General features: G+C 43.4%; 1 protein-coding gene across 2 annotated transcripts in view; it reads left to right on the top strand.

Annotated features, from left to right (window-relative positions):
• KCNIP4 (potassium voltage-gated channel interacting protein 4) overlaps window positions 1–16,636 on the top strand; it is a 215,220-nt gene that overhangs the window by 118,560 nt on the left and 80,024 nt on the right. For both annotated transcript variants that reach the window (XM_019480158.2, XM_019480168.2), the window contains exon 2: window positions 7,843–7,967. In XM_019480158.2, the coding sequence (XP_019335703.1) occupies window positions 7,843–7,967 (125 nt within the window). The remainder of the gene's footprint in view (window positions 1–7,842; window positions 7,968–16,636) is intronic.

Here is a 16,636-nt window from a genome sequence, read left to right as displayed (position 1 = left end):
TCTTATGTAATTTACAGATGGAAGATAGATATAAATTAGCTAGCAAGTTTATATGCAGGCATAAAATAAGTTTCCTAGTCTTTGAAAGCTCACTCACCCATCACTTAAAGTTAGCATAAATAACTGTTGAGTGGAAAATGTCAATCTATATTAACGAAAAATTTTAGTACGTACAAGAAAAGAGTGAGGAAGAAGTTAGTTTTGTCACCATCACTGAAGTCTAACCAGTGTTCTGAAGATCAGGTCTGACTGCAGTATAGCTCAGAGCCAGATCCTGAAGTCATGTTGACTTCAATAGGATTGTGATTTGTTTCGGTTTTTTGCATGTGTTCAGGAAGAACATAAAAGACTTCAGAAATTACATCACTGCAAACCATGTTATAGCAGATACTTTATTAATTGAGAAAAAGGGATAGCAGGACTTTAACTCCTATTTTTATTGTTCTCTGCAGATAAGATACCACTGCTCTGAATCACTGACATCCTATTTAAATTAAAATTAGAGTTTCTAGGAAAACCTTTGGCACACTCATGATCATAGTGGTCCCACAATACTAGAACACAATTAGCGGTCCCACAATTTTGGAATACAATTACCCTCCTTTCTGATTTTACCCCAGATATCCTAATTACTCACCTACTTTAAACTGTGAAATGGTAGAAGAGGAAAAGGCATTCTTTATTTACACCTATAAAATCTAAGTGACTTTTTTTGGTAATTATCACATCATGTAGCAGATAGAAGTGACAGGCGAAGCCTAACAGAAAACAGTGCAACAACTAATTTGCTTAAAATGGAACAGATTGCACCTGTCCTCATCTCCGATATGGAGATACTTTGCCAAGACAGGATAGCTTCTAAAATGCAATAGTACATACTGGGTGTGTCTATACATGAAATTACTGTGACATAATAAACACCAGCACAGTTCACACTGGCGTTAATTGCTTCTGCATGCAGCATTTACTTGTGTACCCAAGACCACAGCATGTTGAGCCAGGGCAATGCAGCCCCAGCTGGCAGGGGGCCCAGGGTCAACCTGCCAGCTCGTCTGCCTCAGCTCAACATGCTGCAGAGAGGCTGGTTGGGGCACAAGGGTGCTAACGAGCAGGCGGCCCCCAGTGTAGCACCCACATGCCCCAGGCAGCCCCAGTCATAGTCTACACATGCATTATGACTGTGTAAATGACTCTACTGTAGGATAATGGTTGTGTTGGGAAGTACTAACCTATGGCAGAGTTAATTAGTTTACTTTGACCCAAAAACTCTACTTTAGACAGTGCCACTTTATTGAGGATCTAACTAGGGAATTCTGCAATGGGAATGTCTATATGAAACTCTGTGCAGTAGCCCAATACTACTGTGCTGTAGTGTCATGTGACAAAAACTGGTGTGATGCTACTGCATAGTAGTATTCAACTACTGTGTACTAGCATGACAAAAAGTGTTTGCTGGCACTACTGTGCATTAACTTGGCTTATTGCACATTTATTTAGTATTTATTTATAAAAGTACTACACCACACCAGGGGGATCAGTTAGACCTAGAATTCGAGACAGTGCACTCAAAGCACCTGGTCGTCATGGGTGACTAACTTCCCAGGCATCTGATAGGAGAAACAGGCAGCCAGGTCTGCCTGTTCACAAAAGTTTCTAACCTCCTTACAGGACCTTCACCTATCGCAAGAGGTACGCGTTCCCACTAGGGGAAATGCCCTACTAGACTCGGTACTGGCTACAGGAGATGACTTGGTGGGGGATCTGCAGGTGCAAGGTAACTTAAGGGATAGTGACCACCTATTAATAAAGTTCACTATCTGGAGAAAGGTGTGGAAGATAACTAATAGAGCGGAAGTGCTACATGTCAGGAAGGCCAACTTCAACAAGCTCAGGAGATTAGTTAGGGAAGGACTGACTGGTAAAAGCCTTGGAGAGATGGGAGTCCAGAAAGGGTGGTCATTTCTCAAGTGACTAATCTTGCAGGCATAGAAAAGGACCATCCCAGTACACATAAAAGAGGGCAAAAAAAACAAAGAAACCCTCTTGGTGAAGCAGGGAAATCCAGGAGAGCCTGGAGGGAAAAAAAGAGGCCTACAGGCTGTGTAAGCAGGGGTCTGCCACCAAGGAGGAGTATACTTGCTTGGCTCAAGCTTGCAGGGAAACAGTGAGGAGAGCCAAAGCGGAAATGGAGCTTAGGTTGGCAGCAGAAGCTTAGGATAGCAAAAAGTTATTATTTAAGTACATAGGAAGCAAAAACAAGGTGCAGAGTAACTTAGGGCCCCTGCAGGATGAACTAGGGCAACTGGTAACAGATAGGATGGCCAAAGCAGAGTTTCTAAATGATTTTTTTGCTTTCATGTTCCTGGAACACGAATACAAATACACATCCCATTGGGGATGTGCCCAGTATAGATACCAACCCACCAACTGTTCATGCTGACCTAGTAAAGGGGCACCTGGAGGAGTTGAATGTATTTAGGTCAACAGGTCCTGATAATCTTCATCCTAGTGTACTTAGGGAATTAGCTGGACTCATAGCGGAGCCACTGGCACAGCTGTTTGAGTACTCACGGTGCTCAGGACAGGTCTTGGAGGATTGGAAAAGGGCCAATGTGGTCCCTATTTTCAAGAAGGGGAGGAAGGAGGAACTGGGTAACTATAGGCTGGTTAGTCTCACCTCTATCCTTGGCAAGACCTTTGAGAAAATTGTTAAGGATCACATTTGTGGTGGACCAGCGGGTAAAATGATGCTAAGGGGCAATCAGCATGGATTCATAGCAGGCAGATCCTGCCTGACTAACCTGGTTTCATTTTACAACCAGGTCACAAAATGCTTGGATGAAGGGACAGAGGTAGATGTTATTTACTTAGATTTTAAAAAGGGCTTTGACACAGTGTCACACCCAATTCTTATAAATAAACTAAACAGTTGCAATGCAGATTATTACACAGTCTGGTGGGTAGAAAATTGGCTTATGGGACGCACCCAGAGAGTGGTAGTGGATGGGTCGGTTTCTACCTGAAGGAATGTGGGCAGTGGAGTCCCCCAAGGCTCTGTCCTGGGACCGGTTCTATTCAATATCTTCATTAGTGACTTGGACGAGGGAGTAGAAAGCACCCTGTCCAAGTTTGCTGACGACAAACTATGGGGGTAGGTACACAAACTAGATGGCAGGGAGCGAATCCAGGCTGATTTGGACAGGCTGGGGAAATGGGCCGAACAGAATAAGATGCAGTTTAACAAGGATAAGTGTCATGTGTTGCACCTGGGGAGGAAGAATCATCAACTCTCCTACAGCCTGGGAGGCACCACTCTAAGTAGCACAAATACGGAAAGGGATCTCGGAGTCATAGTCAACTCTAAAGTGAACATGAGTCACCAGTGTGATGAGGTAATAAGTAAAGCTACCGCACCCTTTCTTGTGTAAGTAGGTGCATCACAACCTGGTCTAGGGACATGATACTTTCCCTCTAAGTGGCATTGGTGAGGCTGCAGCTGGAGTACTGCGTCCAGTTTTGGGCACCGCACTTCAGGAAGGATGTGGATGGCCTGGAGAGGGTTCAGAGGAGGGCCACTTGTCTGGTTAAAGGCCTACAGAAAAAACCCTATGTGGACCGATCGGGAGATCTGAACCTCTTCAGTCTTCCCAAGAGGAGGCTGAGAGGTGATCTCGTGGCCACCTACAAACTCATCACAGCGGGGTAGGATGAAATATGGGATACCATGTTTACCAGGGCACCTATCAGGGTAATTAGAAATAATGGCCACAAACTGGAAGAGAGCAAATTCAGATTAGACATCAGGAAAAAATTGTTTACAGTGAAGGTTGCCAAAATAGGGAATAAGCTTCCAAGGGAGGTGGTGCTGTCCCCTTCCTTGGAGGTGTTTAAAAGGAGATTGGACAGACACCTGGCTGGGGTCATCTTACCCCAGAACTCATTCCTGCCCAGGGCAGGGGGTCAGACTCGATCTAATAGGTTCTTTCCAACCCTAACATCTATGAAACTATGAAATGCACAACAACAACTGCTCAGTAGCACCTCATGTAGATGCGGCAAGTAAACATCTTGTTTAGATGCCCCCACTGATCTAAATAGAGGCCTCTCAGAATCAGAAGAATTGTTGCATACTGGAAGCACGAATCCTGGTGAGCTTCACTTTTATATTTCTCTTGTCTACTGGGACACAAATCGCATTACATCTTTGATCTGGATTTAGACTTCTATATACTTTGTACATAAATCTTACCTGCAAGCTGTCAAAAAATGAGTTCTCTGATTCTTGCAAACTAGCTCTTGGAAGCAGAAGTTCAGGCAGTGACACCAAAAGCAGCATGAGTCATATATATAAAAAAGAATCATTGAGCACTGAAGCAAATAATTAGAAATAAATTATTATGCAGTGAAGGTAGCCATTTTTCTGTTTGTGAGTTGTTCTTGAAAGTACTCTCTTTTCTATGAATTCATTCTTTACCTGTAAGCAATTCCTAAAGTGTTTAGGCAACCTCTTCTTTGTATTTTTCAAAGGTGAATAACTTTAATATTAAGCTGTTCCTCATTTGAGATGATCTAAATCAGTGGCGGGCAAGCTCTTTGGCAGGCTGCCACAAATTAGACCTGCACACTCCCCACGTGCTACTCCAGGCCCTTCCCCTTATGGATCTGCTATTGTACTTTCTGCTTCCTGCCCTGTGTTCTCTTCCCAATCTGCTTTCTGCTCCTACCACTGTCACGTGATGTTTTTCTCCAATTAGTGACTGGAACTCTTGAAAGAGAAGAAGAATAGTATTATTTGCACACAATTATCCTCATTCCCACTGCATTTGTGCAAAAAAACCCCTCCCATTCTGGAATCAATGGTAGTGAAAAAAAAGAAGAAAAGAAACCTTTACATACAACAACTTAATAAGTTAATTTAAGTTAATGATTAACCCATCCTATCCTAACAAGCCCATCTAACACCCTGAATGGAAGTGGATACACTACTGGTTTTAGAAACATCCCATTCTGAGCAGTATAGCATAGCTGAGGATGCTGCTGTGGGGCCAACTAAGCTTATCGTGTATACTTGATCATAAGTGCCTAGTCCACCTGGCATCTGTTTAAAAAAATCTGCAATAATGATTTGTATCTGGCCCTATGTGACTTGCCCAAACTCACAAAGAAAGATTTGCAGGAGAATGGGGAGACGATCCCTGGGCTCCAGAGCATAGATTAGTACCCGAATCATTAAACTCCTTCAACCAGGTACCAAACATTTCCAGAGCTATTCACTCACACTTTTTCCTTGCATCATTTCAAATCTCTCTTTACAGCATTGAACCTCCGTTCTAGTGCCAGAGGCAACATCTCTTTGCTAGAAGATAAACCAGAAAAAAACCAATTATGTTAAATTATTCAGCTGAGTTGATAGTAATTATGCTCGCATATATTTAAGAAACCAGAAAGGACCTTTTGTTTTTTTAAGTTGCAATTGCATTCTTATTCTTTAGCTGAAATCAACCTCCTGAACCCAGATTTTTCCCTGACAGCTTGAAGTTCCTGTTACAGCAAGTGGTAAAGCAAAAAAATTGCCTGGAAGTAAGAACATTCTAAAGAGTAACACTACCTTAATAATATATATGAAAAAAAAGTGTTCAGTCATGGGAAATTAGATTCAGTTAGACTTGTAGTAAGACAGTTTGAGCATTAGGCCTATTGAAACAAAATGCTGTTTCTGTATCTTTGCTTTATACACATCAAGAAGTTGTATGTGTTGTTTCTAGGATTAGATTGTATCTCTCTAGCAGGGTCAACTGAAACAAGATAGTGAAATTATTATTATTTGCCCCAGAGACTTTTGTAAGTGGTGTTCTATTGTACAACTACTTCAAAAACATGAATGTATATGTTGTACCAGGACCAGAACACAGGCATGACAGTGCTGCCTCCTGGTGGACAAATGGCCATTGCCTCAACCTGATTCTAAGTACCCTCCCCTCCCCTTCACTCTCATCTGCCACACCTTGATGTAATTGTTAAATTACAAAAGAAAGGCTACTTTTTAGTCCTAGAAGCAGTCCTTATCTTTCCTTCACCAACAGATCACCTCCTGGGTCCCACTACCCCAAGCTTGGTCTGTCTGTAGTAGGGTCTTCCCAGTCCATAAGTGTCTTGAGGCACCCGTTGCCTTAGGGGTTTATCACATGGCTCCAAACTGCCCGTTATACCATGCCCAAGCCTTACAGATGTTGTCTTTCTAATCAGTCTTTGTCAGGGCCTGGGCCTATTCAGCCTCGACTGCTCAGCTCTACCTGGGCCTTCTAGCCCAGGCCCAATGTACTGGATCTGGTTTCTAGGTGCCAGTTCTGTCAATCAAGGCTCTTGGGGTCTCTACTCCTTGCCTCTTGCTTTGGGTCCCTGGCCCCAAAATTTGCCTGCATGGGTCCCTGGCCCTTGCTTCATCCCTCAAAGGCACCTGCCCCTCATGGGCTTTGGGTCCCTGGCTCTATTGTCACTCTTCCAAAGAAATGCTAGGCTCCCTGGCCCCTGTCTTTACCCTGCAAGGACTCTGGGCTAGGCTTAGTGCATTAAGCCTGACCTCTGGCAGGGCTCAGGCATAGCAAAATACCTAGGCATAGCAAAATGACCATGATAGCCCACTGTCTTGCAGCAAGGCTTCCCTTTACCCAGTGTTGTATTCTTTCATAATGGGGCAGTATTCTGCTGTCAGTCCTTAGCCCAGTTTTCCTCTGCAGTTTTCCTAGTCAGAAGCTCCTCACCTCCCTGGCTTGGCTAAGCCCCAGACTTATATGTCACTCAAGTCCTGCCCACCTTTGGTCAGGTGCCCTATCAACTGACCCACCTGCAGAGCTGTTTATTAACCCCAGCCTTGCCAGCTTCCTTTGTGTGGTTCACAAAAACCCTTCCCTTAAGGGGCCATTCCGCTTTTCCATAACAGGGTAACGGTTCCCTGTTACAATCTGTAAACACAAACATACACATATATGTATTGCTGGTACCACGTGCAACTGACAAAACTCTCAGCATGCCATTTGGAGTGTGAAGACCTTTCAGTGTAATGCTTGATCTTTCAAATTTAAAACTATCAGATAAGTTAACCAAGCAGTTACCTTCTCTTCACTCCTTGTAATTTCACAGTTGACTATGAGTCTTGAAGGCCTACGAATACTTTAATTCTCAGTTATCTGGAGATGTGACCCCACAGTCTGCACATCTGTTATTTAGCCTTCCCATCCATAAAAAGCCAGATTTTGTTTTAAAGGGTTCATTAATCATATATGCAGCAGTAAGGCCTACTCTGAAAGTGAACCACTACCTTTCTTATTTTCACATAATTCCCCAAATCCAAACTTTGACGTTAAGACAAGGAGTCAACCATGCATACTCCAGCCCAAAGATGTGATCCCTTATGCATTTATTAACTGATAAACAAGGCGTCAGTGTAATTTATTTAGGTTCTGGAAGCAATGCTATTTTGAAGAATGCTATTTTGAAGAACTCTGTTAATGGAGAGTTTTTCAATATTTTAGAAAAAAACCTAGTAGGCAGGTCATGGATAACTTTACAGGGCTCATCCTTGCAGCATATTATACGTACTTCTGTTACTTGTTTAATTTTATGTTATGGTAATATACACAAACACTAATCAGGACTAGGTCTTCAGTTGCTGTCTAGCCACATAAGCAGACATGATCTTGTTCTGATGAGTTTACTTACTGTCTTTTTCACTTCTGCAACATCCTATTTTCCATGGGGTTTCATTTTTTTTTTCTTTGAGGAACAGGTATTTCCATGTAAAATATTTCTCAGTTAAGTTTTTTTCCCCTCTTTTTTCCACAGACACTGTAGAAGATGAAATGGAAATGGCCACCGTGCGGCATCGGCCTGAGGCTCTTGAACAGTTGGAAGCACAAAGCAAATTCACAAAGAAGGAACTTCAGGTCCTCTACAGAGGTTTCAAGAATGTAAGCACTTTCTTTCAGATTTTAGCATGAAATTAATTAATGTCTAGCTCACAAAAAATCAGTAGTAATTTGAAAATGAAGGGAAAGAAAGCTGCTCATGGGTTTAAGTAGGAAGATATGATGTCTTTGTTCAAGTTAGAAAAACAAATAAACCACTCCATGCTGTAAACAGGAAGGGAAGTTTAAGTGCGCATAACTTTGAAGGTTCTATTCACTGAGTGTATTTATGGTTCATTGCTAATATATATGCTCCAACACTATGTGCAAAAATGGTTGCTTAAAGAGAAACTTAAAAAGAAATATGATCCAAACCTCAGATCATAAAAGCATCAAAACATTAGAGAGTTTCTGATTCAGGTTTGCATAAAACATGATGTATGTCCTTGTCTTTACAGTGAATGGAAACAAAAATCTGAATGGGAATATCTTCAAACTGTGCAAAGTTTAGGAAAAGTTTTGGATCCAGACTTTAAAGCTTGGGGCTCCTGCAAAGTATAACAAGCAGTCTGTTATATAGCTGATGATGGAGAAATAAGGAGTATAAGTAGACCATAATTCTGGTATTTATTGTACTCCTAAATTTGCTGTTGATTTGCAGTTTGGTTTTGGAAGGTAATTTAACCTTTTTACCTCTCTGTAACATCTTCAGTTTAACCATCAGGATATTTATAACTACCTCAGAGAAGTAATACAAGACTTAATTAGTAGATATGCGAATCATTTGTGATCCTTTAGCGAGCTAACACACACATTCTCATTCTGGTATATTATTTAGTTTAATTTATGTCACTTGGGAAGGTAAACCAAAAATAGCTACTTAAACCAGAATAACTGTATCCATGCAGGAAGGGGCATAGCCAGGATTGTGGTGACAGGGGTGTGGCCAAGTCATGGAAGGGGGTATGGCTTCACACCCCTTACTGTGATCCCGTATCCCAGTGAGGTCAGAGAGCTCTAAGGTCATTAGCTGGTCAGTTCAAGGTTTGGCCAGAGCCCCTGCTTTTACCCCAATCTGGAGCCCAGGGGGTGAACACCACTGCTGTTCACTTTCCCCCTCCCTTTGAGTGGCCAAATGGCAGCAGTGCTCAGCCCCGGCTTTCATTCAGCTGCAAAGACCAGGGAGTGAGTACCACCGTGCTTATCCCCTCTTTTCCTTTGCTGATGAATTTGAGAGGTTGAGGATGAAGAAAAGAACAAGCAGCAGTGACACTCACCCCTTGGGCTCCAAAGGTGCCTAAAAGTAGGGACTCCAACCAGCCCCCATGTTGACATGCTGGTGAGCTCAGAAAGCTCACTGTGCATGTGGGGCACAGCCAAAGTGGAGTGCAACTGCACTACTGCACCCTCCTAAATATACCCCTACACCCAGTTTAACTGTATTGGTATCATTATACTGGTTTCATGAATAACACCTTCCTGTGTAAGCAAGCCTTAGATTATAAGTATTTTGTGTAAGGAACTTTTTAGTATTTTCCCTTTCTACAGTACCTACTACAGTGGGACCCCCTATCTTCACTTGGCCTCTAGGTACTACCATTGTATAGCTAATAATGAGCACAAAGCCAGAAGGATTATAAGAATTTGAGACTCCTACCTACTGCTGGATACACATGACTATTCTTGTAATAGATGTGACAACTTTAAATCTCTTTGAAATCCATGTTTGATTAATAAGTAATTGGTATCCCTATGAAAATATTAAATGGACTTTGTGCATCAAAAATTATTACTGTGCATGAAAAGTGTATTTTTCCCACAACACTTTTACTATATAACATTTTTTTCTCTGTGTCTATCCTGGCAAGCACAGTCATGACAGAAAAAAGTGATTTTTCCTACATAATTATGTCCAGCTAATTACTGTGTATATCTTTAGGCTGCTTGCTGCTTCAGTTAAGATGAGAAAGATGTCATCTTTCTGAATCAAGTGTTTCTGTAATGTGCATGACATTTCAGAGATTGATTAATTACATGGTTTTTAATTAGACAACAACAAAAAGAAAGCCTTTAAAGATATTTTAATCAATTGGATTTTTGTATGCTTGCACATTACATTCAACAATAAGATGATAAACTGTGTTATTATCATCATCCTTTCGGGCCCCAGAAACAATCATTTGAAGCAAAGGAAGCAAAAGGTCAAAGATGTGTGAGTGTGTAGACTTGTGTAGTTGCTTGGGTTGCTTTAGAGTCACTCAGAGTATTGGCTCAGCTAAGGTGCTAGGGAGAGAGAAGTGGAAAATACACAAAAAAGCACTGATCTAGTGCATCTGGAAAAGGTTATTTTAGCAATGGCCAGAGCCATTAGGGCAACACTTAAAGGCCAGAGAAGAAATACAGAAAGAAATGTGAGGGGGTGGGAGAAGAGCCTTCAGACAAGCTAACAGCCATTAAAAGGATAAGCACTAGGGAGGAACCAATGCCTGTGTTCAGTAATTTAGAAATTTTAAAGCTTTAACATTATCATTTGAAAAATAGACTTAATGGAAGTCTCAGGCCTCCCCTGGCTCAAAAGGTTGTCTCTAGCACTCTAGTTTCATAGTGTTCTTGTACTGTTGTTGATGAATTGTTGCTCAGCTACCATCACAGTGGGACCTCTCCATTTTGTATTTGGCTTCCTGTCATCCCATTTACTGTAAATTGAAATTGTGATTGCTGCAATCATTAACCTTTCAAACCAATGGCTCTGTGGCATGCCTAGTACAAGTAGCACTTCACAGTAAATTGTGCAGACTATCAAGCATGCACTCAGCATGTGCTCTTTTTTTCTCTTTTGTCCATTGATAAGTCTCTCACAGCTTTATAAATGTTCCTAAGCTATTGCACATTGCCATTTCAGAAAAAATACTTAGATGACTTCACTACATAAAGGATGTTCCTGTGTAAAACCTAAATGTTAATGATCCTTTAATTTTGATTTATTGTTCACACCACAAGTTCTGTTGAACTAATAAATATTGGGCAAATTAGGTTTCCAGGGACATGTGGCTAGATTTTAAATGTGGATAAGTGCTGAAATATATGCATCTTATGGACAGTACCTTACCATCCTTGTACAAAGAAAATAGTTTGAAACTATCTACCACTATTTTTTTTTCTAGAAGCAAATTAGCACAGTTGTTTGAATGGTAGATGTAAATGATCATATTATTATACACCTGTGTTTTTTGATAGAACAGAATTTCTAGAATATCTTTCATCTGAAGTGCTCATATCGCTGTTAATAAATCAGGTTTGTTTAGACTATAGAGAAATAGTTTCCTATTGTTCTGCACTTTGAAATGTTGAAACAAGATATGTTTGCCCCCAAGGAGCTTACAAGACACAGAGATCAAAGCTAGAGGAAAATTTAAGTCACCCTTCTTTTAGTTAATGCACTATATTTTTAATAATAGCATGATGACAACATTTTACTGTGGACCTCAAAGAAGAAAAGGGTTTAATGCAGTATTTTATGAGATCATAAAACTGTTCATGGACTGTGTAGAAAGTTCACCATTTTCACCAAAAACAGCACAAATGTCCTCAGTGTTCCTTCCAGAAAAAAGCTTGCCTTCGTTTCTCTGTTAGTCTACAGTAGGAGAAAGAGGATGAGCAGAAATTACTTGTTTTGACTGATGAAATATACATCAAACTGAATCCTTAGTAAAGACTGTGACATTCATAACCTGTAGATATGGTTACCTGACAAGGATATATGTAATCAAAAATAAAACTATATCACAGATTTGGAGTTTTCATTACCCCTTTCCAATTAGATATGGGACCTGGTGATCATGTTCTTAGTTAATAGGTTGATGAGACCCATGGCTTGTTGACATGAGGAGTTTCCAAGTTCAAGTGTAGATAAAATGTGTGTAGTTAGCTAGGATAGTCCAGGTAATTTGAAAAACAGGATTTGTTTGGCAATTTCTTTATTGGAGCACCTAGGCAGTTGGGACAGATACTAGACAACTTTTCATGATCTAAGCTAGGGCCTTTAGGCCACTTGTACATGTGATGGGGGTTTCGTCCCTTAAACTGAAATGGTGGGTTTTTAATTGCAATGATTAAAAACCCACTATTTCAATTTAGGGGCTTCCATCACTTTATGGTGAGAGACCTGATCCCTTTTTTTTTTTTTTGTTTGTGTGTGGAGTTTTCCCATGTCTCCCATGGCTGGGGGAGGTGAGCTGCTGGCAGGTGAAGTGGCCCCTGAGCTGCACGGGGCCTTGATCCTTCCTTCTGGTGGCAGCACCCGCTAGTGCTGCCTGGGTGCCCTGCTAGCTTGCAGGTGCCACCTGGGGGTGCTGCCACAATGGAGGGAAGGTCCAGGGCCCCCCTTGTTCAGAGCCCACTGGCAGCTTGCCCCCCTGGCCACGGGAGATGTCAGCAAGCTCAGCAGAAAAAAAAAATCAGACCTCTTGCCACTTTTTTTTTTCTTCCTGATGGAGTCTGGCTGCATGAGCTGCTCCTGGGCTGTGCAGCCCCTGAGCTGCAGAGGGGCCTGGCCCTTCCCTTCACAGTGGCGGCACCCAGAATGAGTGCTAGCTGCACAGGTGCTGCCCCAGCTCACAGGCAGTACCCACTGGATCCAACTGTTCCCTGAGCCTGCGTGCTGGAAGCCTGCTGAGGTCTGCTCCCCATGTGGGTTCAGGCAAGAGTTGAATCCAGTGGCTGCTGCCTGTGAATTGGGGCAGCACTTGCTGGGGTGCTGCTGCTGCAGAGGGAAGGACTGGGCCCCCCTGCAGTCCAGGGTCTGCATGGCCCAGCAGCAGCTTATGCAGCCAGACTCCATCAGGAAGAAAAAAAAAAGTGGCAAGAGGTCTGATTTTTTCTGATCTCATCCCTTTTTTTGCCCCACAGAGCCTGCCCATGTCTTCTGAAGCCGGCCTGGGCAGCCTTGGGGGGTGCTGCCACCATGGAAGGAAGGATCAGGGTCCTCCACAACTCAGAGGCTGCTCAGCCCACTGGCAGCTCGCCCCTTGGCCAGGGGAAACGTGGGCAAGCTCTGCAAAACAAAACAAAACAAAATAGAATTGGGCCCTTTACTGCTTCTGCCTTCAGCCCACCTCTCTCACCATGGGGCGGGGCTGGCACAAACTGTCAAAGGCTGCAATGTTACAAATAGCTACATTGCAAACTAAATGACATGCAGATGTGGCTTAGTTTGCAACATAGCAAACTCATTTAAATCATAAAAAAACCTGTACGTGTATGGCGAGATCCAATTAAACTGCAATAAATGGCCAATTTTTGTCACATGTACAGGCACCCTTTGTGCCCCAAACCCCATGTATATAGTTGTTTCTATATCGAAACAACAGTTACTGTTTCTACATTATGGACTGAAACCCAGTCATTTGGAAACTTCACTACAACTTCACACTGTGAACATTCATACTACCTTAGTGGCAAAAATACCAGAACTAAATATAATCTTTATGATTCAGAATGATGCTTTATTTGAACCACTGTAGCAAGGTATGAGCAATCCAACTTTAATATAACTTCAATTAATTAAAATATTACTAGCCAAGGCTATTTCTCAATGTGCTTTTCTAACTACAGTGGCTCCCTAGAGAAAATCATGTCAATTTCTGCATCTGGAAACTAGTCTTCAAATCTCTCAATGACAATGATTCAAGATCTAGCACTCCAGAGAATGGTTTTGTCTTTTGTAGCAGAGCTGGAGGGTCTATGAACCTGTCAACTTAAAGACTGAATGAAGCTCATGAGTAATTGGGGCTTTCTAGTTAACAGGGCCCAGGCTTTGAAATTAATTTCCTAAGGAGATAAGCATGACCACAGATCTTGTAGCCATCAGAATGAAGTTAAAATTCAATCTGCATCTTGGTGTTCCCCTAGTTGGGAGTGTAAGCAGTGAGGGAAGAGAGACTGAAGAAAGAAGCAAGACTGAAAATAAAGACTGCAGAGACAGGGAAGGAGGAAATAAATATTTTTACAAAGAGAAGAAAATGGCTGCTGCCTAGGGCTGTGCAAAATTTTGGTGGCCGTTTCATTTAGTTTTGTATTCAGACATTTCGGCAGCTGAAACACCAAATCCAAAACTAAAAGCAAGGTTCCAAAACAGCTCCACCATGAAACAGACCCATCTAAAACATTTCAGAAATGGTGGGCTTGCGGAGAAAGAGAAACTAAAAAGAGGGAGGGGGAGGAGGCAGGGAAGGACTGCTCTGCTACTGATATCTGTAGCTGGCCAGTGACAACGATCTGTCCCTGAGGTCCCTTCCAATCCAGTGCTCTCGGGGAGGGACAGAGAAGCACCATAAAAGGCTGTTTATGAACTGTTCTCTGCCATTTTGCATCTGCGCCTGTGTCTGTGTAGCAGCAGGAGCAGCAGCAGAGAGTAGCATCTGTAAGCTTGCAGTTTGGTAGTGCCTTCCTACAAGTTGTAGCCAATCCTTTCCTATTTACCCTTGCCTACCCTCCCTATTGTTATCCCTTGCAATTCTTTCTTCCCCCAAAATCCTGTTATTTGTTCTTCTTATTCCCTCCACCCTCCCCTCAACAAAAAGAAAGCAGTGCTTTGCTTGGCAGTGTGTCATCACTACGCACTGCAGGAAAGTACTACACATACATTACACACATACTCACACAATTTTTTTTTCCAGCACACGAAATATGAAGCATGCTGAAAAGGCAGGTGCCAGGTCTTCTAGCAGTGGAGCCAGAGAGAGCAGTGGGAGAGCTGTAAGTTCCCCCTCCCCCAAATTTAGACACACCCTCTTTCCTAGCAGGCATGCGGATTCTGCTCCCAGTGGCAGCAAGGAGGTGGGATCAGTGCCTGAATCTGCACCCCCATCTAATAACACCAGCCATAATAATGACCGCAGCACCATCAGCATGACAAGCAGCACCATCATGACAGTCTCCTCTACCCCCATTTCAGTTCCCAGTCTGATCTTTCCAGTGCCAGAGGAGGAGCTGGATCTGGAAGCAGGGGACCTGAGCATCCTAACAAAAGAAATTCTGGGGACCAAGGAGAAATCTGAGTTTGTGCTCCACTCTCTCCAAGTTCCTCTTGAGCCAGGTCTCCTTCCCTGGAAGGTAGTTCAAAGGAGGTTGACGCTGAGGTTGTGGAGGCAAGTGGCTCAGCTGAGTCAGCTCCTCCTGTTGTTGTACCTCTGCCTGATGAGAAGGGGGATCAGGTAGGATCTGCACCCCAATTCCAGAACCGAGGGGGTAATGGGGTGTGGAATCATTTTGAGGTGGCAGATAATCCCACATATGCTATCTGCCTGCACTGCCAATGTAAGACCGGCTGGGACAAGGAGGTGAAACACTTCAGCACCACGAGGATGCTGATGCATCTCAGGAGGCACCACCCCCTTACCCTTGCTCCTCCTCAGCCTGACACCAGTTGGGGCATGCCCAAAAAGAAGTTCCCCTCTCACTGCAAAGCCCCCATCCCCAAGAAGCATAGTCAGGTCACCCTGGAACAGTGGGGCAAAGGTGGACAGAAAGGGGGGCATGTTGCAAAGGCAAGCGAGATTACCCAGAACATCGGAGAGATGCTTGCTCTGAATGGCGAGCCCTTCTCCCTAGTTGACTGGCCAGGGTTCAGGCAGCTCATGGCACTTGTGGCCTTAACCCTACCAAGTGCCCACACATACCACCTTCAGCAGGATGGTGGTACCCTCCCTTCACAGACGAGCCTATGAACTTCACCATCAACCTCCTAGATAGAGAAACTCATGGACTCAATATAGACATTGGATGTATGACACCTGCCTGACATCTGGCTCCCCAAGTAGCAGGTACCTCTCCACTTTTACCTGCTACATCCCCCTTCTAGCCCCCTCCCAGCCTGTCTCTAACCCCCTGACAGCTCAATTTACATTTTCACTGACTGGCTTTCTTGCCTGCATTCCAGGCCAGCCTCTGGCTTCTTTATTATTCCTTCTATCCAGGAAGAGCACACACAGCAACTGCAGATGCTTCCTCAGCCTGACAAAGAGTTTTTAAACCCAAAAGCTTGCAAAGAAGAATTTCTCCAACTATTCACTTTGTCTAATAAAAGATCTCAGATTGACCCCAATAACCTTTTCAGGGCTATGTCCTTAGACCAACACAGCTACAACCTACACCCCTAAGCGCACACAAGTGAAATGAATTTTGCTTTCAGCAGTTTGAGGTGCAGTTTCACAGAAACCCCTGCACCACTCTGCCTGAAACCTGGCAGTCCACACACCCACACGAGGAGCTATGAATGTGGCAGGACAGGTGCTAATGGGGGCAGTCATTTAATGCCTTGCTATCAGAGCTGGAGGCAGCAGTTTAGTTTCTCACCAGCCAGCAGGGGAAGAACAACATCTTCCCGCTGAGCTCCTGTGCCAGGAAGAACTTGGAGGTATAAGGTCTGGGGCTATATGGGGAGGAGGAAGCCCCACATCTTCCTGGGCATGACCTAAAACTTCACCCTGCCAGGGTAGGGAGGCCTGGATGGGACTGCCAGTGGCGTGACAGCCCCAGGAAATGCCAAGACCATGAATCTCCCTGGTGAAAGGCAGGTAAGAGCAGGAGGCACTTGATAACCTCCAGCCACCACACAGTCCTGGTCAGGGAAAGCCCAGACCTGTAAGATCTTTGAAAGGCCTGAGGCTTACTGGTTGCAATAGAGTTGTAAGGGTGAGAACAGGGGCTACCATCCCTGCAAATTTCATCCC

This window comes from Alligator mississippiensis, chromosome 2 (assembly GCF_030867095.1).
Source record: "Alligator mississippiensis isolate rAllMis1 chromosome 2, rAllMis1, whole genome shotgun sequence".
Taxonomy (NCBI): Eukaryota; Metazoa; Chordata; order Crocodylia; family Alligatoridae; genus Alligator; species Alligator mississippiensis.
The sequence above is the reverse complement of the archived record's forward strand: the minus strand, read 5'-3'. Positions and strand labels throughout refer to the sequence as shown.